The sequence below is a fragment of the Netta rufina genome (genome assembly GCF_964035555.1).
Source record: "Netta rufina genome assembly, chromosome: 38".
NCBI lineage: Eukaryota > Metazoa > Chordata > Aves > Anseriformes > Anatidae > Netta > Netta rufina.
In genome coordinates this window covers 248,621-273,419 of record NC_140162.1, presented here as the reverse complement: position 1 = coordinate 273,419, position 24,799 = coordinate 248,621, and the positions used below count along the sequence as shown (strand labels likewise).

General features: G+C 58.9%; 1 protein-coding gene across 1 annotated transcript; it reads right to left on the bottom strand.

Moving 5' to 3' along the window:
• Positions 1–2,873: 2,873 nt before the first annotated feature.
• On the bottom strand, positions 2,874–20,719 carry SCN1B (sodium voltage-gated channel beta subunit 1). The gene is made up of 5 exons (XM_084304265.1): positions 20,058–20,719; positions 17,178–17,344; positions 12,744–12,984; positions 6,458–6,596; positions 2,874–5,134 (listed from the first exon to the last, which is right to left on the bottom strand). Exons 1-5 carry the CDS (start codon positions 20,098–20,100, stop codon positions 5,068–5,070), a joined length of 657 nt encoding a protein of 218 aa, XP_084160391.1. The 5' UTR covers positions 20,101–20,719; the 3' UTR covers positions 2,874–5,067.
• Positions 20,720–24,799: the final 4,080 nt, after the last annotated feature.

Here is a 24,799-nt window from a genome sequence, read left to right as displayed (position 1 = left end):
CCAAACCCCTCATTTAGGGCCCAAATGGGGCCGCCAACCCCAAAAACCGGTTCCCGAACCCCAAAACCGGTTCCCGAACCCCCCAAATTTGGGTTTTCGGCCCCAAATCCCAGCCCTAAACCCCAAAATTTGGGTATTAAGCCCCAAAACCCAGCCCTAAACCCCAAAATTTGGGTTTTCAGCCCCAAATCCCAGCCCAAAACCCCCAAATTCGGGTTTTCAACCCCAAAACCCACCCCAAACCCCAAAATTTGGGTATTAAGCCCCAAAACCCACCACTAAACACCAAAATTTGGGTTTTCAGCCCCAAAACCAGCTCCTGAACCCCCAAACCAGTTACCAAACCCCCAAACCCACCCCTAAACCTCAAAATTTGGGTTTTCAGCCCCAAATCCCAGCCCAAAACCCCCAAATTTGGGTTTTCAACCCCAAAACCCACCCCTAAACCTCAAAATTTGGGTTTTCAGCCCCAAAACCAGCTCCCTGAACCCCAAAACCCAGCCCTAAACCCCAAAACCTGGGTTTCTAGCCCCAAAAAAGGCTCCAAAACCCCCAAACCCACCCCTAAACCACAGAACCCAGCCCTAAACCCTAAAATTTGGGTTTTAAGGCCCAAAACAAGCTCCCGAACCCCAAAACCAGTTCCCAAACCCCAAAACCCAGCCCTAAACCTCAAAATTTGGGTTTTCAACCCCAAAACCCAGACCTAAACACCTTAATTTGGGTTTTAAGCCCCCAAACCCAGCCCCAAACCCCAAATTTGCGTTTTCAGCCCAAAAAAAGGCTCCAAAACCCCAAAACCCACCCCTGAACCACAGAACCCAGCCCTAAACCTCAAAATTTGGGTTTTCAGCCCCAAAACCCAGCCCTAAACCCCAAATTCGGGTTTTCAACCCCAAAACCCACCCCTAAACCCCAAATTTTGGGTTTTCAGCCCCAAAACCCACCCCAAACCCCCAAAATTTGGGTATTAAGCCCCAAAACCCACCCCTAAACCCCAAAATTTGGGTTTTCAGCCCCAAAACCCAGCCCTAAACCCCAAAATTTGGGTTTTCAGCCCCAAATCCCAGCCCAAAACCCCCAAATTCGGGTTTTCAACCCCAAAACCCACCCCTAAACCCCAAATTTTGGGTTTTCAGCCCCAAAACCCACCCCAAACCCCAAAATTTGGGTATTAAGCCCCAAAACCCAACCCTAACCCCAAAATTTGGGTTTTCAGCCCCAAAACCCAGCCCTAAACCCCAAAATTTGGGTTTTCAGCCCCAAAACCAGCTCCTGAACCCCAAAACCTGCTCCCAAACCCCCAAACCCATCCCTAAACCCCAAAACCTGGGTTTCTAGCCCAAAAAAGGCTCCTAAATCCCAAAACCCACCCCTAAACCACAGAACCCAGCCCTAAACCCCAAAATTTGGGTTTTCAGCCCCAAATCCCAGCCCAAAACCCCCAAATTCGGGTTTTCAACCCCAAAACCCACCCCTAAACCTCAAAATTTGGGGTTTTCGGCCCCAAAACCCACCCCAAAACTCCAAAATTTGGGTATTAAGCCCCAAAACCCACCCCTAAACCCCAAAATTTGGGTTTTCGGCCCCAAAACCCACCCCAAACACCCCAAAATTTGGGTATTAAGCCCCAAATCCCAGCCCAAAACCCCCAAATTCGGGTTTTCAGCCCCAAAACCCACCCCTAAACCTCAAAATTTGGGTTTTAAGCCCCAAAACCCACCCCAAACCCCAAAATTTGGGTATTAAGCCCCAAAACCCAGCCCAAACCCCAAAATTTGGGTATTAAGCCCCAAAACCCAGCCCTAAACCCCAAAATTTGGGTTTTCAGCCCCAAAACCAGCTCCTGAACCCCAAAACAGTTCCCAAACCCCCAAAGTCAGTCCCAAACTCCCAAAATCGGTGTTTTCAGCCCCCAAAACCAGCTCCTGAACCCCAAAACCAACTCCCAAAACCCAAACCTGCCCCTAAACCCCAAACCCAGGATTTTCAAGCCCAAAATAGGGCCCTGGAACCGAAAACCTACGTCTAAACCCCAAAATTGGAGTTTTCAACACCAAAAAGCGGTCCCAGACCCCAAAACCTACCCCTAAACCCCAAAATCGGGGTTTTCAGCCCCAGAAAAGGGTCCTGGACCCAAAAACTACCCCTAAACACCAAAATCAGGGTTTTCAGCCCCAAAATCATCTCCTGAACCCCAAGCCCAGCTCCTGAACCCCAAAATTGGCTCTGAAACCCCAAAACCCACCCCTAAACCCCAGATTTGGGTTTCAGCCCGAAAACGTGGTTTTAAACCCCAAAATGAGCTCCCAAACCCCAAAACCTGCCCCTAAACCCCAAAATTTGGGTTTTCAGACCCAAAATAGGCTCCCAAACCCATCCCTAAACCCCCAAAATTTGGGTTTTCAGCCCCAAAACAGGGTCCTGGACCCCAAAACCCATCCCTAAACCCCCAAAATTTGGGTTTTCAGCCCCAAAAAGAGGTCCTGGACCCCAAACCTTACCCTGAAACCCAAAATTGGGGTTTTCAGCCCCAAAATGTTCTCCTGGGTCCCAAAACCCCCCAAATTTGCCTTTGCAGCCCCAAAACGGGGCCCTGCTTCCGCCTTTTGGGGTGAAAACAGCAGAAAACGGGGGGCAGGGATGGGAGGGCGATGACGTCATCAGGATTTTGGGGCAAAAAAGGGGGATTTTGGGCCAACAGAGCCCGGAGTAAGCCGGGGGTGAACAAGCGGGGCTCATTTGCATACTAATTTGCATATCGGCTCATTTGCATACTATGATGTCACATGAATTTGAGGACACCCAATTGAAATTATGCAAATTAAGCTCATTTGCATAGAAACTCATTTGCATGCGGACTCATTTGCATATCGCTTTAAACCCACGTGGTTTTATTGGTGCTCATTTGCATATCATTTACATATCGGCTCATTTGCATATTGCTCATTTACAGGCTGGCTCGGGCGCGGCGGCCCGCTCATTTGCATATTGCACATTTGCATGCCGGCTCATTTGCATCCCGCTCATTATTTGCATCCGGCCACTGCGGGCGCCTTTCACAAACCCGATTTTGGCTTTTTTTCGCCCCAAAACGGGGCCGCGAAGCGTGAGGGGGGGGGGGGGGGAAGATCAGTGCAAAAAACACCCGCTGGCAGCGCGGAATTTGGGGCGAAAACGGCGCTTTTTGGGGCAGCCCGTGGAAAAATCGCCGCTTTCGCCCGGCGTCGTGCAAGTGGCGCCCCGAAAATCGGGCTTTTTCACCCCAAAAAAGGTGAAAAAAACCAATAATTTAAAAAAAATAAAGCGCAAACCCGGGGCGGGCGCCCGGGGATTTATTGCCCCCAAAAAATCGTGCAAAAGCGGCCGAGTGGACGGATCCGGGGCTTTTTTGGCCCCAAAACGGGGCCCCATGCAAAAAACAAACAATCGAAAAAAAAAAAAAAATCGTCATTTCCGGGGTGAAATGGGAGGATTTTGGCTCAAAGCCGCCGCTTCGGCCTCGGAACGGGAGGGACTTTGCCCCCAGGGGACTCTGCACCGAGGTCGGGGGCACCCATGGGTGCTGGGGGCCCTCCTGGGGGCACCCATGGGTGCTGAGGGACACCCTGGGGGCACCCATGGGTGCTGGGGGACACCCTGGGGGCACCCATGGGTGCTCGGGGCCGTCCTGGAGGCACCCATGGGTGCTGGGGGACACCCTGGGGGGCACCCATGGGTGCTGAGGGGACACCCTGGGGGCACCCATGGGTGCTGAGGGACACCCCTGGGGGGCACCCATGGGTGCTGGGGGCCGTCCTGGAGGCACCCATGGGTGCTCTGCTGCTTGGGTCCTTCATGGCAGCACCCATGGGTGCTCAGGGCTGTCCTGGGAGCACCCATGGGTGCTCTGATGCTTCGGTTCCCTGTAGGAGCACCCATGGGTGCTGGGGGAGCTGAGTCCTTCCTGAGGGCACCCATGGGTGCTCCGATGCTTGGGTTCTTCTTGGCAGCACCCATGGGTGCTCCGACGCCTGGGTCTTTCCTGGTGGCACCCATGGGTGCTGGGGGAGCCGGGTCCTTTGTGGTGGCACCCATGGGTGCCCCCGTGCTTGAGTTCTTCATAGCAGCACCCATGGGTGTTTCAACCTCCAGGTCCTTCGTAGGAGCACCCATGGGTGCCCTGGTGCCTGGTTCCTTCCCGGTAGCACCCCATGGGTGCTGTGGGGCTTGGGTTCTTCATAGGAGCACCCACAACACTACGTCCTTCACAGCAGCCACCCATGGGTGCCCCAGCACCGAATTCCTTCAAGGCAGCACCCATGGGTGCCCTGATGGCTGAGTCCTTCATGGCAGCACCCATGGGTGCTCTGATGGCTCAGTCCTTCATGGCAGCACCCATGGGTGCCCCAATGTCCAATTCCTCCAGGGCAGCACCCATGGGTGCTGTGATGCCTGAGTCCTTCAAGGCAGCACCCATGGGTGCCCTGACAACTGAGTCCTCCACGGCTGCACCCATGGGTGCCCCAGCACCGATTCCTTCAAGGCAGCACCCTTGGGTGCCACGATGGCTGAGTCCTCCACGGCAGCACCCATGGGTGCCCCAGTGTCCAATTCCTCCAGAGCAGCACCCATGGGTGCCCTGATGGCTGAGTCCTCCACGGCAGCACCCATGGGTGCCCTGGCACCGATTCCTTCAAGGCAGCACCCTTGGGTGCCACGATGGCTGAGTCCTCCATGGCAGCACCCATGGGTGCCCCAAAGCCTGAGTCGTTCAAGGCAGCACCCATGGGTGCCCCAAGGCCAAATTCTTTCAGGGCAGCACCCATGGGTGCCCCAGCACCAATTCCTTCAAGGCAGCACCCATGGGTGCCCCAATGTCCAATTCCTCCCGGGCAGCACCCATGGGTGCCCCGACACCCGAGCCCTCCCCAGCAGCACCCATGGGTGCCCCGGCGCCCGTCTCCATCCCGGGGGCACCCATGGGTGGGGGCGCGGGCGCTGGGGCTGGGCCGCCCCCCCCCGGGGGGTTATTGCAGGGGGGGGGAGGTGCCGGGGCGAGGGGGGGGGGGGGGGCACCCATGGGTGCTACTCGGCCACCTGCACCCCCGCGCAGTTCTCCTTGCTCTCCGACGTGATGGCCAGGTACTCGGAGCTGGGGGGGGGGGGAGAAACCAGTTGGGAGCCCAGTTCCTACTGGGAGCCTACTGGGAGCCCACTGGGAGCCTACTGGGAGTCTACTGGGAGCCCAGTTCCTACTGGGAGCTTACTGGGAGCCCACTGGGAGCCTACTGGGAGTCTACTGGGAGCCCAGTTCCTACTGGGAGCTTACTGGGAGCCCACTGGGAGCCTACTGGGAGCCCAGTTCCTACTGGGAGCTTACTGGGAGCCCACTGAGAGCCTACTGGGAGCCTACTGGGAGCCCAGTTCCTACTGGGAGTCTACTGGGAGCCCACTGGGAGCCTACTGGGAGCCCTACTGGGAGCCCACTGGGAGCCCACTGGGAGCCTACTGGGAGTCTACTGGGAGCCCAGTTCCTACTGGGAGCCTACTGGGAGTCTACTGGGAGCCCAGTTCCTACTGGGATCTTACTGGGAGCCCACTGGGAGCCCACTGGGAGCCCAGTTCCTACTGGGAGCCTACTGGGAGTCTACTGGGAGCCCAGTTCCTACTGGGACCCTCACCCCAAGCCCCTCCCACCATGTAGCCCCGCCCAACACTAACCCCGCCCACCCCTTGGCCACGCCCCCTCCCTCCTCCCCTTTCCCCATCCCACCCCCACTCCCTCCCTATGACCCCTCCCACCCCCTGACCACGCCCACCCCGAGGCCCCGCCCACCCTTGACCACGCCCACTCCATGACCACGCCCCCTCCCTCCTCCCCTTTCCCCATCCCCACCCCACTCTCACCCCACGACCCCTCCCACCCCATAACCCCTCCCACCCCTCTGACCACGCCCACCCCATGACCCCGCCCACCCCCAGACCCCGCCCACTCCTAGACCCCTCCCACCCCTTGGCCACGCCCCCTCCCCTTTTCCCATCCCTACCCCACTCCCACCCCAAGCTCCTCCCACCCCGTGACCCCGCCCACCCCATGACCACGCCCACCCCCTGACCACGCCCGCCCCGAGACCATGCCCACCCCATGACCACACCCACCCCGAGGCCACGCCCACTCCATGACCACGCCCCCTCCCTCCTCCCCTTTCCCCATCCCCTCTCCCTCTCACCCCATGACCCCTCCCACCCCTCAGACCACGCCCACCCCGTGACCCCGCCCACCCCGTGACCCCGCCCACCACTTGGCCACGCCCACCCCATTGGCCACGCCCCCTCCCTCTTCCCCATACACCTTGCCCCTTCCCCCCAGCCACTCCCTCCCCATGACCCCTCCCACCCCATGACCCCTCCCACCCCTCAGACCACGCCCACCCCCTGACCCCGCCCACCCCCCCGAAAGGCCCCGCCCACTCACGCGCTGTCGGGGGGCGGGGCGGAGGCGGCGGCCACCTTGCGGTAGCAGTAGAGCATCTCGGCCGCCAGCCAGAGGGTGAGCAGCACGATCAGGGCGTACATCAGCACCTCCGACACGATGCTGGCCAGGTCCCGCCGCGCTGAGGACACGCCCCCTTAGGCCCCGAGCCACGCCCCCTTCCGCAAACCCCGCCCCCTTTCCATTAAGCCACGCCCCCTTCCCAAAACTCCCGCCCCCTGCCCTCTAGGAGGCTCCCTGCCTCTTTTGCCCATCCTTTTAGCCCCGCCCCTTTGTGTAAACCACGCCCACTTGGCCCTAAGACACGCCCCCTTCCCGCAAACCCCGCCCCCTTTCCCCTAAGCCACGCCCCCTTGGCAAAGTCCCCTCCCCTGCCCTCTAGGAGGCTCCCCGTCTCTTTTGCCCATCCTTTTAGCCCCGCCCCTTTGTGTAAACCACGCCCACTTGGCCATAAGACACGCCCCCTTCCCGAAAACCCCGCCCCCTTTCCCCTAAACCACGCCCCCTTCCCAAAACCCCTGCCCCTTCCCCCTAGGAGGGCACCATTCCCTTTTATCAGTCCCTCTAGCCCCGCCCCCTTGGGTTAAACCACGCCCATTTGACCATAAGACACGCCCCCTTCCCCTAAGCCACGCCCTCTTTCCCTAAGCCACGCCCCCTTTCCCCTAAGCCACGCCCCCTTGGCAAAACTCCCGTCCCCTGCCCTCTAGGAGGCTCCCCGGCTCTTTTGGCCGTCCCTCTAGCCCCGCCCCCTTTGTATAAGACACGCCCCCTTTGTTTAAATCACGCCCCCTTAGGTCCTAAGCCACGCCCCCTTCCGGAAAACCCCACCCCCTTTCCCCTAAGCCACGCCCCCTTCCCAAAACTCCCGCCCCCTTCCGTCTAGGAGGCTCCCCGTCTCTTTTGGCCGTCCCTCTGGCCCCGCCCCCCTTGTATAAGACACGCCCCCTTCGTGTAAACCACGCCCTCTTGGCCATAAGACACGCCCTCTTCCTCTAGGCCACGCCCACTTTCCTCTAAGCCCCTCCCACCCCGTTAAGCCCCGCCCACCCTCCTTATGTCCCCCCAACCCTTACACAACACGCATCCCCATAGAGCCCGCCCACTTTTTAAGCCCCTCCCACCCCCATTTAAGCCCCTCCCTCCCCCGTTTTAAGCCCCGCCCACCCCATTCAAACCCCGCCCATCCCCCTAAGCCCCGCCCACCTCATTTTAAGCCCCGCCCACCCCCTTTTCACCCCCCCCCTCACCCCCTTCAAGGCCCCGCGCTTCGCTTTTTTAGAGCCCGCCCACTTTTTAAGCCCCTCCCACACTTATTTAAGCCCCGCCCATCTCATTTTAAGCCCCGCCCAGTTCTCTAAGCTCCTCCCACTCATTCCTAAGCCCCTCCCACCACCTCCTAAGCCCCGCCCACCCTCCTTACGTCCCCTTAACCCTTACGCACCGCCCATCCTCATAGAGCCCGCCCACTTTTTAAGCCCCTCCCACCCCCATTTAAGCCCCGCCCACCTCAGTTTAAGCCCCTCCCACTCCTCTAAGCTCCTCCCACTCTCTCCTAAGCCCCTCCCACCCTCTTCTAAGCCCCGCCCACCCTCCTTACGTCCCCCTAACCCTTACGCAACACCCATCCCCATAGAGCCCGCCCACTTTTTAAGCCCCTCCCACCCCCATTTAAGCCCCGCCCACCTCATTTTAAGCCCCGCCCACTCCTCTAAGCTCCTCCCACTCATTCCTAAGCCCCTCCCACTCTCTCCTAAGCCCCGCCCACCCTCCTTACGTCCCCCTAACCCTTACCCAACACCCATCCCCATAGAGCCCGCCCACTTTTTAAGCCCCTCCCACCCCCATTTAAGCCCCGCCCACCTTCGTTTCAAGCCCCTCCACACACTTTAAGCCCCGCCCATCCCCCCTAAGCCCCGCCCACCTCATTTTAAGCCCCGCCCACCCCCTTTTCACCCCCCTCTCCTTCGAGGCCCCGCGCTCCGCGTTTTAGAGCCCGCCCACCCTTTTAAGCCCCTCCCACCCCCATTTAAGCCCCGCCCACCTCATTTTAAGCCCCGCCCACTCATCTAAGCTCCTCCCACTCATTTCTAAGCCCCTCTCACTCTCTCCTAAGCCCCGCCCACCCTCCTTACGTCCCCCTAACCCTTACGCAACACCCATCCCCATAGAGCCCGCCCACTTTTTAAGCCCCTCCCACCCCCATTTAAGCCCCGCCTGCCCCCGTTTTAAGCCCCGCCCACCCCATTTAAACCCCTCCCAGCACCCTAAGCCCCTCCCACCACCTCCTAAGCCCCGCCCACCCCCTTTTCACCCCCCTCTCACCCCCTTCGAGGCCCCGCGCTTCGCTTTTTTAGAGCCCGCCCACTTTTTAAGCCCCTCTAAGCCCCGCCCATCTCATTTTAAAGCCCCGCCCAGTTCTCTAAGCTCCTCCCACTCATTCCTAAGCCCCTCCCACCACCTCCTAAGCCCCGCCCACCCTCCTTACGTCCCCCCAACCCTTACGCAACACCCATCCTCATAGAGCCCGCCCACTTTTTAAGCCCCTCCCACCCCCATTTAAGCCCCGCCCACCCCCGTTTCAAGCCCCTCCCACGCCCTTTAAGCCCCGCCCAACCCCCTAAGCCCCGCCCACCTCATTTTAAGCCCCGCCCACCCCCTTTTCACCCCCCTCTCACCTCCTTCGAGGCCCCGCGCTTCGCTTTTTTAGAGCCCGCCCACCCTTTTAAGCCCCTCCCACCCCCATTTAAGCCCCGCCCACCCCCTTTAAACCCCTCCACCTCCCTTTAAGCCCCTCCCACATCATTTTAAACCCCGCCCACCCCCTTTTAAGCCCCACCCACTCTCCTTTAGTCCCCCCGACCCTTACGCATCACCCATCCCCATAGAGCCCGCCCACTTTTTAAGCCCCTCCCACCCCCATTTAAGACCCGCCCGCCCCCGTTTCAAGCCCCTCCCACCCCATTTAAACCCCTCCCACCCCCCCTTAGCCCCGCCCACCTCATTTTAAGCCCCGCCCACCCCCTTTTCACCCCCCTCTCACCTCCTTCGAGGCCCCGCGCTCCGCGTTTTAGAGCCCGCCCACTTTTTAAGCCCCTCCCACCCCATTTAAGCCCCGCCCACCCCCCTTTAAAACCCCTCCCACCTCCCTTTAAGCCCCTCCCACAACATTTTAAACCCCGCCCACCCCTTTTAAACCCACCCACTCTCCTTACGTCCCCCCAACCCTTACCCAACACCCATCCCCATAGAGCCCGCCCACTTTTTAAGCCCCTCCCACCCCCATTTAAGCCCCGCCCGCCCCCGTTTCAAGCCCCTCCCACCCCATTTAAACCCCTCCCACCCCCCCTTAGCCCCGCCCACCTCGTTTTAAGCCCCGCCCACCCCCTTTTCACCCCCCTCTCACCTCCTTCGAGGCCCTGCGCGTCGCTTTTTTAGCGCCCGCCCACCCTTTTAAGCCCCTCCCACCCCCATTTAAGCCCCGCCCATCTCATTTTAAGCCCCGCCCAGTTCTCTAAGCTCCTCCCACTCATTCCTAAGCCCCTCCCACCACCTCCTAAGCCCCGCCCACCCTCCTTACGTCCCCCTAACCCTTACGCAACACCCATCCCCATAGAGCCCGCCCACTTTTTAAGCCCCTCCCACCCCCATTTAAGCCCCGCCCGCCCCCGTTTCAAGCCCCTCCCACCCCATTTAAACCCCTCCCACCCCCCTTAGCCCCGCCCACCTCATTTTAAGCCCCGCCCACCCCCTTTTCACCCCCCTCTCACCTCCTTCGAGGCCCCGTGCTCCGCGTTTTAGAGCCCGCCCACCCTTTTAAGCCCCTCCCACCCCCATTTAAGCCCCGCCTACCCCCTTTAAACCCCCTCCCACCTCCCTTTAAGCCCCTCCCACATCATTTTAAACCCCGCCCGTCCCCTTTTAAGCCCCACCCACTCTCCTTACATCCCCCTAACCCTTACGCAACACCCATCCCCATAGAGCCCGCCCACTTTTTAAGCCCCTCCCACCCCCATTTAAGCCCCGCCCGCCCCCGTTTCAAGCCCCTCCCACCCCATTTAAACCCCTCCCACCCCCTTAGCCCCGCCCACCTCATTTTAAGCCCCGCCCACCCTCTTTTAACCCCCCTCTCACCTCCTTCGAGGCCCCGTGCTCCGCGTTTTAGAGCCCGCCCACCCTTTTAAGCCCCTCCCACCCCCGCTTAAGCCCCGCCCACCTCATTTTAAGCCCCGCCCAATCCTCTAAGCTCCTCCCACTCACTCCTAAGCCCCTCCCACTCTCTCCTAAGCCCCGCCCACCCTCCTTACGTCCCCCTAACCCTTACGCAACACCCATCCTCATAGAGGCCCGCCCACTTTTTAAGCCCCTCCCACCTCGTTTTAAGCCCCTCCCACCACATTTTAAGCCCCGCCCACCCCCATTTAAACCCCGCCCGCCCCCCTAAGCCCCGCCCACCTCATTTTAAGCCCCACCCACCCTCCTTTAACCCCCTCTCACCCCCTTCGAGGCCCCGCGCTTCGCTTTTTTAGAGCCGGCCCACCCTTTTAAGCCCCTCCCGCCCCCATTTAAGCCCCGCCCACCCCCTTTAAACCCCCTCCCACCTCCCTTTAAGCTCCTCCCACATCATTTTAAACCCCACCCGTCAACTTTTAAGCCCCACCCACTCTCCTTACGTCCCCCTAACCCTTACGCAACACCCATCCCCATAGAGCCCGCCCACTTTTTAAGCCCCTCCCACCCCCATTTAAGCCCCTCCCACGCCCTTTAAGCCCCTCCCACGCCCTTTAAGCCCCGCCCAACCCCTAAGCCCCGCCCACCTCATTTTAAGCCCCGCCCACCCCCTTTTCACCCCCCTCTCACCTCCTTCGAGGCCCCGCGCTTCACTTTTTTAGAGCCCCGCCCACCCTTTTAAGCCCCTCCCGCCCCCATTTAAGCCCCGCCCACCCCCTTTAAACCCCCTCCCACCTCCCTTTAAGCTCCTCCCACATCATTTTAAACCCCACCCGTCAACTTTTAAGCCCCACCCACTCTCCTTACGTCCCCCTAACCCTTACGCAACACCCATCCCCATAGAGCCCGCCCACTTTTTAAGCCCCTCCCACCCCCATTTAAGCCCCGCCCACCCCCGTTTCAAGCCCCCTCCCACGCCCTTTAAGCCCCGCCCAACCCCCTAAGCCCCGCCCCACCTCATTTTAAGCCCCGCCCACCCCCTTTTCCACCCCCCTCTCACCTCCTTCGAGGCCCCGCGCTTCACTTTTTTAGAGCCCGCCCACCCTTTTAAGCCCCTCCCACCCCCATTTAAGCCCCGCCCACCCCCTTTAAACCCCCTCCCACCTCCCTTTAAGCCCCTCCCACATCATTTTAAACCCCGCCCACCCCTTTTAAAACCCCACCCACTCTCCTTACGTCCCCCCAACCCTTACCCAACACCCATCCCCATAGAGCCCGCCCACTTTTTAAGCCCCTCCCACCCCATTTAAGCCCCGCCCACCCCCCGTTTCAAGCCCCTCCCCACCCCCTTGAAGCTCCGCCCATCACCCTAAGCCCCGCCCACCTCGTTTTAAGCCCCGCCCACCCCCTTTTCACCCCCTCTCACCCCCTTCGAGGCCCCGCGCTCCGCGTTTTAGAGCCCGCCCACCCTTTTAAGCCCCTCCCACCCCCGCTTAAGCCCCGCCCGCCCCCGTTTCAAGCCCCGCCCACTCCTCTAAGCTCCTCCCACTCATTCCTAAGCCCCTCCCACTCTCTCCTAAGCCCCGCCCACCCTCCTTACGTCCCCCTAACCCTTACGCAACACCCATCCTCATAGAGCCCGCCCACTTTTTAAGCCCCTCCCACCTCGTCTTAAGCCCCTCCCACCACATTTTAAGCCCCGCCCACCCCAATTTAAACCCCGCCTACCCCCTAAGCCCCTCCCACCACCTCCTAAGCCCCGCCCACCCCCTTTTCACCCCCCTCTCACCTCCTTCGAGGCCCCGCGCTCCGCGTTTTAGAGCCCGCCCACTTTTTAAGCCCCTCCCACCCCATTTAAGCCCCGCCCACCTCATTTAAGCCCCTCCCACTTCCCTTTAGGTCCCGCCCACGCCCATTTAAGCTCCGCCCACCTCATTTTAAGCCCCGCCCACCCCCTTTTCACCCCCCTCTCACCCCCTTCGAGGCCCCGCGCTCCGCGTTTTAGAGCCCGCCCACCCTTTTAAGCCCCTCCCACCCCCATTTAAGCCCCTCCCACCACATTTTAAGCCCCGCCCACTCGTATTGAAGCCCCGCCCACCCTCATCCACCACGGCCAGGCGCACGGTCTTGTTGCGGGCCAGGCTGTAGACGTAGCCCTTGAAGGTGAGGTTGCGGCGCAGGCGGCAGACGTAGAGCCCGGCGTGGGGGCGCCCCACGGCCGCCAGGCGCACCGAGAGGTCCTGCAGGTCCCACGTCCCCCGCGAGCCGTTCCACGCCAGCACCCCCTGGAAAGGGCCCGGGGCCACCCACGCGCCCTCCTCCGGGGTGTAGTGGAGGATCTGGGGTGATAGGATTGGGATTGTGACCCTAAAAGGTTTGGGGTCAAGGTTGTATAGGGTTTGGGGTCACGATCCTAAAGGATTTGGAGCCACGACCCTAAAATATCTGGGGGATGACCCTAAAGGACTTAGGATCATGACCCTAAAAGATTGGGATCATGACCCTAAAGGATTTGGGATCATGACCCTAAAGGATTTGGGATCGTGACCCTAAAGGGTTTGGGGATATGACCCTAAAGACTTTGGGGATAAGACCCTAAAGGATTTGGGATCATGACCCTAAAAGATTGGGATCACGACCCTAAAGGATTGGGATCGTGACCCTAAAGGATTTAGGATCATGACCCTAAAGGATTTGGGGTCATGGACATTAAGAATTGGAATCATGACCCTATAGAATTGGAATCATGACCCTAAGGGATTTGGGATCGTGACCCTAAAGGATTAGGAGTCACGACCCTAAGGGTTTTGGGGCTCTGACCCTAAAGGATTTGGGATCATGACCCTAAAGGCTTTGGGGTCACGGCCCTAAAGGCTTTGGGGTCTGCCCCGCGAGCCGTTCCACGCCAGCACCCCCTGGAAAGGGCCCGGGGCCACCCACGCGCCCTCCTCCGGGGTGTAGTGGAGGATCTGGGGGGGTAGGGTTTGGGGTCAGGGCCATAAAGGTTTTAGGGTCAAGGTCCTATAGGGTTTGGGGTCATAGACGTAAAGGATTTGGAGATATGACCCTAAAGGATTTGGGATCATGACCCTAAAAGATTTGGGGTCATGGACCTAAAAAATTGGAATCATGATCCTAAAGGATTTGGGATCACGACCCTAAAGGATTTGGAGATATGACCCTAAAGGATTTGGGATCATGACCCTAAAGGATTGAGATCATGACCCTAAAGACTTTGGGGATAAGACCCTAAAAGATTTGGAATCATGACCCTAAAAGATTGGGATCACGACCCTAAAGGATTGGGATCGTGACCCTAAAGGATTTGGGATCATGACCCTAAAGGATTTGGGGTCATGGACCTAAAAAATTGGAATCATGATCCTAAAGGATTTGGGATCACGACCCTAAAGGATTTGGAGATATGACCCTAAAGGATTTGGGATCATGACCCTAAAGGATTTGGGATCGTGACCCTAAAGGATTTGGGATCGTGACCCTAAAGGCTTTGGGGTCACCAGAGCCCGGCGTGGGGGCGCCCCACGGCCGCCAGGCGCACCGAGAGGTCCTGCAGGTCCCACGTCCCCCGCGAGCCGTTCCACGCCAGCACCCCCTGGAAAGGGCCCGGGGCCACCCACGCGCCCTCCTCCGGGGTGTAGTGGAGGATCTGGGGGGGTAGGGTTTGGGGTCAGGGCCATAAAGGTTTTAGGGTCAAGGTCCTATAGAGTTTGGGGTCATAGACGTAAAGGATTTGGAGATATGACCCTAAAGGATTTGGGATCATGACCCTAAAAGATTGGGATCATGACCCTAAAGGATTTGGGATCATGACCCTAAAGGATTTGGGATCGTGACCCTAAAGGGTTTGGGGATATGACCCTAAAGACTTTGGAGATAAGACCCTAAAAGATTTGGGGTCATGGACCTAAAAAATTGGAATCATGACCCTATAGAATTGGAATCATGACCCTAAGGGATTTGGGATTGTGACCCTAAAGGATTGGGAGTCACGACCCTAAGGGTTTTGGGGCTCTGACCCTAAAGGCTTTGGGATCATGACCCTAAAGGCTTTGGGGTCACGGCCCTAAAGTCTTTGGGGTCTGCCCCGCGAGCCGTTCCACGCCAGCACCCCCTGGAAAGGGCCCGGGGCCACCCACGCGCCCTCCTCCGGGGTGTAGTGGAGGATCTGGGGTGATAGGATTGGGATTGTGACCCTAAAGGTTCTAGGGTCATGACCCTATAGGGTTTGGGGTCACGATCCTAAAGGATTTGGAGCCACGACCCTAAAGGATTTGAGTCACGACCCTAAAGGATTTGGAAACATGACCCTAAAGCATTGGGATCATGACCCTAAAAGATTGGAATCACGACCCTAAAGAGTTTGGGGTCATAGACCTATAGGATTTGGGGATACGACTCTAAAGGATTTGGAGTCAAAGACCTAAAGGATTTGGGGCTATGAACCTAAAGGATTTGGGATCGTAACCCTAAAAGATTTGGAATCATGACCCTAAAGGATTGGGATCATGACCCTAAAAGATTGGGATCATGATCCTAAAGGATTTGGGGTCATGACCCTAAAGGATTTAGTGATATGACCCTAAAAGATTGGGATTGTGACCCTAAATGATTTGAAGATATGACCCTAAAAGATTTGGAATCATGACCCTAAAAGATTGGGATCACGAATCTAAAGGATTGGGATCGTGACCCTAAAGGATTTGGGATCAAGACCCTAAAGGATTTGGGGTCATGGACCTATAGGATTTGGCATCATGACCCTAAAGGATTTGGGATCATGACCGTGAAGTATTTAGTGATATGACCCCAAAGGATTGGGATCATGATCCTAAAGGATTTGGGATCGTGACCCTAAAGGATTTGGGGTCATGGACCTAAAGGGTTTGGGGTCTTGACCCTAAAGGATTTGGACACATAAGTGCCCCATAAGCCCTCCCCCAGCCCCATAAGTGCCCCATAAGCGCCCTGTAAGCACCCCCCTGGCCCCATAAGGACCCCATAAGCAACCCCCCGGCCCCATAAGCATCCCGTAATTGCTCTCCCGGCCCCATAACCCCCCCCCCCCCATGACCCCATAAGCGCCCCCTCGACCCCATAAACACCCCCCTGGCCCCATAAACGCCCTCCTCAGCCCCATAAGCACCCCATAAGCGTCCCCCCAGCCCCATAAGCACCCCAAAACCACCCCATAAGCACCCCATAAGCAACCCCCCGACCCTATAAGCGCCCCCCTGGCCCCATAAGCACCCCAAAACCACCCCATAAGCACCCTATAAGCACCCCCATGGCCCTATAAGCACCCCAAAACCACCCCATAAGTGCCCCCCCGGCCCCATAAGCACCCCGTAAGTGCTCTCCCGGCCCCATAAGCACCCCAAAACCACCCCATAAGCACCCCATAAGCGCCCCCCCCGACCCCATAAACACTCCCCCGACCCTATAAACGCCCCCCCAACCCCATAAACGCCCTCCCCAGCCCCATAAGCACCCAAAACCACCCCATAAGTGCCCTATAAGCACCCTCCTGGCCCCATAAGTGCCCCATAATCACCCCCCCGACCCCATAAACATCCCCCCCGACCCTATAAGCGCCCCCCTGGCCCTATAAGCACCCTATAAAGCGCCCCCCCAGCCCCATAAGCACCCCAAAACCACCCCATAAGCACCCCATAAGCGCCCCCCCGGCCCCATAAACACCCCCTCCAGCCCCATAAGCACCCCGTAAGCGCCCCCCCGGCCCCATAAGCACCCCAAAACCACCCCATAAGCACCCCATAAGCGCCCCCCCGACCCCATAAACATCTCCCCCGACCCCATAAGCGCCCCCCCCGGCCCTATAAGCAGCCTATAAGTGCCCCCCTGGCCCCATAAGCACCCCAAAACCACCCCATAAGCACCCCATAAGTGCTCTCCCAGCCCCATAAGCACCCCCTTGGTCCCATAAGCGCCCCATAAGCGTACCCCTGACCCCATAAGCACCCCAAAACCACCCAATAAGCGCCCCATAAGTGCTCTCCCGGCCCCATAAGCACCCCCCTGGCCCCATAAACACCCCATAAGCGCATCCCTGACCCCATAAGCACCCCAAAACCACCCAATAAGCGCCCCATAAGTGCTCTCCCGGCCCCATAAGCACCCTATAAGCGCCCCCCCAGCCCCATAAGCATCCCATAAGTGCTCTCCCGGCCCCATAAGCCCCCCCCCACGACCCCGTAAGCGCCCCCCTGGCCCCATAAGCACCCCAAAACCACCCCAAAACCACCCCATAATCACCCCCCCCAGCCCCATAAACACCCCCCCGACCCTATAAGCGCCTCCCCGGCCCTATAAGCACCCTATAAGTGCCCCCCAGCCCCATAAGCACCCCAAAACCACCCCATAAGCCCTCCCCCAGCCCCATATGCACCCCATAAGTGCCCCCCCAGACCCCATAATCGCCCCCCCGACCCCATAAACACCCCCCCGACCCTATAATCACCCCCCCCGACCCTATAAGCGTCCCCCCCCATACCTTGGTGAATTCGGGGGCGCCCTCGGGGCGGAAGAACCACTCGCCCTCGGCCTCGGCGGGGGTCTCGCTGCGGCGCTTGCAGGCGATGCACAGCAGCTTGAAGGGCTGCCCCAGCACCGCCTCCGTCTCTGAATCCACCTCCACGCAGCCCCCCTGAGCCCCCGAGGCTGAGGGGGGGGGGAAAAAAGAAGGGTTAGGTATCGGGAGACCCCCGGCCGAGCTCAAAATTTGGGGAGAAATCGGGGGAAATTGGGATCGGAATGGGTTGGGGTCACCCATCCAGGCTCTGACCGGGCCGGACCCTGCTTAGCTTCCAAAGTGAATGAGGGTGTTCCAGGGGGGGAAAGAACCCAAAATGGGACCCCCCCTGCACCCCAATATTGAGGGTGGGTCACATGGGGAGGTTAGACAAGGGAACAACCCCCCAGGACCCCAAATTTGGGGAGAAATCGGAGTAAATTGGGATCGGAATGGGTTGGGGTCACCCATCCAAGCTCTGACCGGGCCGGACCCTGCTTAGCTTCCGAAGTGAATGGGGGTGTTTTGGGGGGTTGAGCATACAAAAATTGGGGGAAGCACCCCAAATAGGACCCCCCCCCAGCACCCAAATATTGAGGGGGGTCTTAGACAACGGGACAACCCCCCAGGACCCCAAATTTGGGGAGAAATCGGAGGAAATTGGGATCGGAGCAGGTTGCGGTCACCCATCCAAGCTCTGACCGGGCCCGACCCTGCTTAGCTTCCTAATTGAATGGGGTGTTCTGGGGGGGTGAGGACCCAAAATGGGACCCCCCCCTGAGCCCCCGAGGCTGAGGGGGGGAAAAAAAAGAGGATAGGTATTGGGAGACCCCCGGCCAAGCTCAAAATTTGGGGAGAAATCAGGGGAAATTGGGATCGGAACGGGTTGGGGTCACCCATCCAAGCTCTGACCGGGCCCGACCCTGCTTAGCTTCCGAAGTGAATGGGGGTGTTTTGGGGGGTTGAGCATACAAAAATTGGGGGAAGCACCCCAAATAGGGACCCCCCAGTACCCAAATATTAAGGGGGGTCCTATAGGGGGGGTTATACAAGGGGACAACCCCCCCGGACCCCAAAATTGGGGAGAAATCGAGGTAAATTGGGATTGGAGCAGGTTGGGGTCACCCATCCAAGCTCTGACTGGGCCGGACCCTGCTTAGCTTCCTAATTGAATGGGGTGTTCCGGGGGGGGTGAGCATAGAAAAAGGGGGAAAAGGACCCAAAATTGGACCCCCCCTGCACCCCAATATTAAGGGGGGTCTTGTGGGGGGGGTTAGACAAGGGGACAACCCCCAGGACCCCAAAATTTGGGGAGAAATTGGGTAAATTGGGATAGGAGGGTGATAGGGTCACCCATCCAAGCTGCGACCGGGCCGGACCCTGCTTAGCTTCCCAAATTAATTCGTGTATTTTAGCCAAAAAAAGTGGGAGGGGGGACACCCCCTCCACCCCCCCACCCCTCCCCCAATCCTACCACCCCCCCCCAACCCTGTCACCCCCCCCAGCACTGCAGGGACACACGGGAGGGGGTGGGGGGGGGTTGGTGACACACGTGTGCACCAGCACCGCAGTGGGATGGGGGGGGGGGACATTTGGGGGGTGTAGGGGGGTTTGGGGGGGGGCTGGGACCCCAAGGAGGGGACAGGGACATGGGGGGGGGGCAGGGACTGCGGCAAAGGGGACACTTGGGGACGAGGGGGGGGGCGGGGGGGGGGGACAGGGACTGCAGCAGGGCCAGGTGACAGCGGGGACACTGCGGAGAGGTGGCACTTGGGGGGGGGGGAGGGGATATTTTGGGGAGGGGAGGGACATTTTGGGGGGGGGTGACACTTGGAGGGGGGGGGGGGGGGTGACATCTCCGGTGTCATCTGTCCCCCTGGTGTCACTTGTCATTAAGGGGGGGGTGAAGGGGGGGTCCCGGGATGGGATTTGGGAGGGGTTGGAAGGGTCGGTTGGAAGGGTCCTGAGGGCCCCTGGGTGTCCTTGAGGGGGGTCCCGAGGGAGTTTGGGGAAGTTTGAAGGGGTCTGGGGGGGTCCGGAGGGGTCTGGGGGGGGGTTAGGGGGGTCCTGGGGAGTTTAGGGGGGTCCGGGGGGGTTCCGGGGGGTTTAAGGGCGTCCTGGGGGGGTTTAAGGGGGATCGTGGGGGGTTTAGCAGGGTCCTGGGGTTCCATGAGGGTCTAGGGGGTTCTGAGGGGTCCTGGGGGTTCTAAGGGGGTCCTGAGGGGGTTTTAGGGGGGGTATAGGGGGTTCCTGGGGGGGTTGAGGGGATCTAGGGGGTCCTGAGGGGGTTTTGGGGGATCTAGGGGGGTCCTAGGGGGACCCGGGGGGGTCCTGGGGGGTCTTGAGGGGGTCTAGGGGGTCCGGAGAGGGTCTGAGGGGGTCCTGAGGGGGTTTTGGGGGGGTATAGGGGTCCTGGGGGGTCCTGGGGTGCTCTAAGGGGGGTCCCTGGGGTCTTTAGGGGATCTAGGGGGGTCCTGGGGGGGTCCATGATGGTCTAGGGGGTTCTGAGGAGGTCCTGGGGGGGTTTGGGGGGGTATAGGGGGGTCCAGGGGGGGTTGAGGAGTTCAGGGGGGTCTTGGGGGGTCTGAGGGGGTCCTGGGGGGGTTTTGGGGGGTCTGAGGGGCTCTGAGGGGGTCCTGGGGGGGTTTGGGGGGGTTTAGGGGGGTCCTGGAGGGGGTCTGAGGGGTCCTGGGGGGGTTTTGGGGGGTCTGAGGGGCTCTAAGGGGGTTTTGAGGGGGGTTGAGTGGTTCAGGGGGGTCCTGGGGGGGTCTGAGGGAGTTTTGGGGGGTCTTGAGGGGGTCTTGAGGGGGTTTTGGGGGTCTTGAGGGGGGTCTCGGGGGTCCCGTCCCGCCCCAAACTCACCCATGAGGAGGCCGAGGAGCAGCGAGAGGCCGCCGAGGGCCATGGCGGGGCCGGGCCCGGCTCGGGGCCGGGTTCGGGGCCGGTTCGGGTCCCTTCGGGTGGCTTCGGACCCGGTTCGGGTCCTTTCGGGTCCGGTTCGGGTCCCTTCGGGCTTCTTCGGGTGGGTTCGGGTCCGGTTCGGGTGGGTTCGGGACCCTTCGGCCCGGTCCGGACCCGGTTCGGGTCCCTTCGGGTCTCTTCGGGTGGCTTCGGGCCCGGTTCGGGTCTTTTCGGCTCCTTTCGGCTCCTTTCGGCTCCTTTCGGCCCTTCCCGCCCCCCCTCAGCCCCCTGCCCCGGCCATGAGCCCCTCCCCCACCGGATCCCGGTGCCCGCGGGGGGGGTTAGGGGGGAATTTGGGGGGGTCCCGGAGGCTGCTGAGGGCCCGGGGTGAGGAGGGGGCTTCACGGCATGGCCGCGGGGGGGGGTCGGGGCCGCTTCGGCTCCTTTCGGGGCTCTTCGGAAGCTTTCGGGGGCCCGGAGGGGCTCGGGGAGGGGTCGGGAGGGTTCGGGAGGGTTCGGAAAGGTTCGGAAGGGTTCGGAAGGGTTCGGAGGGGGTCGGGAGGGGCTCGGGGAGGGTTCGGAAAGGTTCGGAAGGGTTCGGGAGGGTTCGGAGGGGGTCGGGAGGGGCTCGGGGAGGGTTCGGAAAGGTTCGGAAGGGTTCGGAAGGGTTCGGAGGGGGTCGGGAGGGGCTCGGGGAGGGTTCGGAAAGGTTCGGAAGGGTTCGGGAGGGGTTCGGAAACCTTCGGCTCTTTCCGGAGCCGCTCGGCCCGGCGCAGTGCGGCGCCGGAGGGGGGGCGGGGCCGTGGTGTTAAATGGAGGGGGCGGGGTTAACGCGTGGCCACGCCCCCCTCTCTCCCTCCCTCCCCTCACGACCGAACGACCGACCGGTCCCAAAATGGCGGCGATGCGGCCCAAAATGGCTAAATCCGCGTTAAAGCACCCAAATTCAGCCTTAAATCCGCTTTAAATCACTCAAATTCTGCCTTAAATCCACCGAATTCTCCCTTATATCGCTTAATTTCGCCCTACATCCTTTCAAATCCCACCTAAAGCCTCACAATTTCCACCCAAAATGTCCCATTTCCACACAATTTTCACCAAATTCCACCTAAATCCCCCCAAAATGTCCAATTTCCACACAAATTCCACCTAAATACCCCCCCAAAATGTCCAATTTCCACACAAGTTCCACCTAAATACCCCCAAAACCTCCCATTTCCACACAAATTCCACCTAAATCCCCCCCAAAATATCCAATTTCCACACAAATTCCACCTAAATACCCCCAAAACCTCCCATTTCCACACAAATTCCACCTAAATGCCCCCCAAAATATCCAATTTCCACACAAATTCCACCTAAATACCCCCAAAACCTCCCATTTCCACACAAATTCCACCTAAATCCCCCCCAAAATATCCAATTTCCACAATTCCACCTAAATACCCCCAAAATGTCCAATTTCCACACGAATTCCACCTAAATCCTCCCCCAAACCTCCCATTTCCACACTAATTCCACACTAACTCCACCTAAATCCCCCAAAACCTCCAATTTCCACACAAATTCTACCTAAATCCCCCCAATACCTCCCATTTCCATACAAATTTCACCGAATTCTACCTAAATCCCCCCCCAAAATCCCCAATTTCCGCACAAATTCCACCAAATCCCACCTAAATCCCCCCCAAAATACCCAATTTCCACACAAATTCCACCTAAAACCCCCCCAAAATCCCCATTTTTTCCACGATCTCCCCCAAAACCCTCCCTAAATGCCCTCGCACCCCCCCCAACCCCCCTGTAAATGCTCCAAATTTCCCTTAAAATTCCCCAAATACTCTCCCGTGTCCCCAAATCCCGCCTAAATTAACCCAAATTCCTCTTAAATGCCCCCAAAACTCCCCCTCAATTTACACAAACTCCTCTTAAATGCCCTCAAATCCCCTAAATTTCCCCTAAATTAACCCAATTACCTCTTAAACGCCCCCAAATCCTCCCTTAATCCCCCAAATTCTGTCTAAATTAACCCAAATCCCTCTTGAATCCCCCCAAATCCCTTCAAATTCCCCCTAAATTAACCCAAATCCCTCTCAAATACCACCAAATCCTCCCTAAATCTCCAATTCCCCCTAAATTAACCCAAATCCTCCCTAAACAGCCCCAAATCCTCTCCAAACACCCCAAATCCCCCCCAAATTTCCCCTAAATTTGCCCATTTTGCCCTTAAATCCCCGCAGATCCTCCAAACCCCCCCTCAACGACCCCAAATTCTCCCTAAATCAACCCAAATTCCTCCTAAGCGCCCCCAAATCCTCCCTAAATCCCCCATCCCTGAAATCCCATCACCCCAAATTGCCCTAAATTACCCCAAATTCCCCTAAAATCCCCCAATTCCTCCCCAATTCCCCTCGGATCCCTCTAAAATCCCTTAAATTCTACTTATTTTTCCCTAAACCTCCCTAAATTCCCCCTAAGCCTCCCAAATTCCCCCTAAATCCCCCAATTTCACCCCAAATCCCCCATATTCACTCCAAATCGCCCCCCAATTGCCCCAAATTCGCCCTACACCCCCCCAAAATCTCTCAAATTTACCCCAAATCCCCCGAATTCACCCCAAATCCTCCTCCCCAAAGCCAGTGCTTGGTGATGAGGGGTGGCGCCGTGTCCCCACAATGTCCCCAAGGATGGCCGTGTCCCCAACGTTGTCCCCAAGTCCCCAAAATTGTCCCCAAAGCTGTCCCCATGACCCCAAGGCTGTCCCCATGTCCCCAGGATTGTCCCCAAGACTGTCCCTATAACCCCAAGACTGTCCCCAAATCCCCAAGATTGTCCCCAAAGCCATCCCCATGTCCCCAAGGCTGTCCCCACAGTCCCCAAATTCTCCTCATGACCCCAAATCTGTCCCCAAGGTCCCAGGACTGTCCCCGTGGTCCCAAAATTGTCCCCATGACCCCAAGGCCGTCCCAAGGTCCCCAAATTCTCCCATGACCCCAAAGCTGTCCCAAAGTCCCCAAAATTGTCCCCAAGGCCATCCCCATGACCCCAAGATTGTCCCCAAATCCATCCCCATGACCCCAAGGCCGTCCCCAAATCCCCAAGATTGACCCCAAATCCGTCCCCATGGACCTCAGGACTGTCCCCAAGGTCCCAAAATTGTCCCCATGTCCCCAAAGCTGTCCCAAAGTCCCCAAGATCGTCCCCAAATCCACCCCCATGTCCCCAGGGCTGTCCCCAAGACTGTCCCTATAACCCCAAGACTGTCCCCCACATCCCCAAGATTGACCCCAAATCCATCCCTGTGACCCCAAGATTGTCCCCAAAGCCATCCCCATGTCCCCAAGGCTGTACCCAAGGTCCCAGGGCTGTCCCCGTGGTCCCAAAATTGTCCCCATGACCCCAAGGCTGTCACCAAGGTCCCCAAATTCTCCCCATGACCCCAAAGCTGTCCCAAAGTCCCCAGAATTGTCCCCAAGGCCATCCCCATGACCCCAAGGCTGTCCCCAAGGTCCCAGGACTGTCCCCAAGGTCCCAAAATTGTCCCCATGTCCCCAGAATCGCCCCCAAATCCATCCCCATGTCCCCAGGGCTGTCCCCAAGTTTGTCCCTATAACCCCAAGACTGTCCCCAAATCCCCAAGATTGACCCCAAATCCGTCCCCATGACCCCAAGGCCGTCCCCAAGGTCCCCAAATTGTCCCCATGACCCCAAATCTGTCCCCAAGTCCCCAAAATTGCCCCCAAATCCATCCCCATGTCCCCAGGGCTGTCCCCAAGTTTGTCCCTATAACCCCAAGGCTGTCCCCAAATCCCCAAGATTGACCCCAAATCCGTCCCCATGACCCCAAGGCTGTCCCCAAGGTCCCAGGGCTGTCCCCACGGTCCCCAAATTCTCCCCATGACCCCAAGGCTGTCCCCAAGTCCCCAAGATTGACCCCAAATCCGTCCCCATGACCCCAAGGCTGTCCCCAAGGTCCCCAAATTGTCCCCATGACCCCAAAGCTGTCCCCAAGTCCCCAAGATTGACCCCAAATCCGTCCCCATGACCCCAAGGCTGTCCCCAAATCCCCAGGCTTGTCCCCAAATCCGTCCCCATGACCTCAGGACTGTCCCCAAGGTCCCAAAATTGTCCCCATGTCCCCAAAGCTGTCCCAAAGTCCCCAAGATTGTCCCCAAGACTGTCCCTGTAACCCCAAGGCCGTCCCCAAATCCCCAGGCTTGTCCCCAAATCCGTCCCCATGACCTCAAGGCTGTCCCCAAGGTCCCCAAATTCTCCCCATGCCCCCAAAGCTGTCCCAAAATCCCCAAGATTGTCCCCAAGGCTGTCCCCATGTCCCCAAGATTGACCCCAAATCCGTCCCCATGACCCCAAGGCTGTCCCCAAATCTCCAGGATTGTCCCCAAATCCGTCCCCATGACCTCAGGACTGTCCCCAAGGTCCCAAAATTGTCCCCATGACCCCAAATCTGTCCCCAAGTCCCCAAAATCGCCCCCAAATCCATCCCCATGTCCCCAGGGTTGTCCACAGATTGTCCCTATAACCCCAAGACTGTCCCCAAATCCCCAAGATCGACCCCAAATCCGTCCCCATGACCCCAAGGCTGTCCCCAAGGTCCCAGGGCTGTCCCCTCGGTCCCCAAATTCTCCCCATGCCCCCAAAGCCGCCCCCAAAATCCCCAAAATCGCCCCCAAATCCCCCTCCCC

Coding starts and splice junctions, on each gene's coding strand:
- SCN1B (XM_084304265.1), bottom strand. CDS start 20,100: ATGGCCCTCGGCGGCCTCTCGCTGCTCCTCGGCCTCCTCATGG. Junction 17,345..20,057: donor GCTCCTCGGCCTCCTCATGG/GTGAGTTTGGGG, acceptor CCCCCCCCTCAG/CCTCGGGGGCTCAGGGGGGC. Junction 5,135..6,457: donor GCCCCGCCCCCCGACAGCGC/GTGAGTGGGCGG, acceptor CCCCCCCCCCAG/CTCCGAGTACCTGGCCATCA.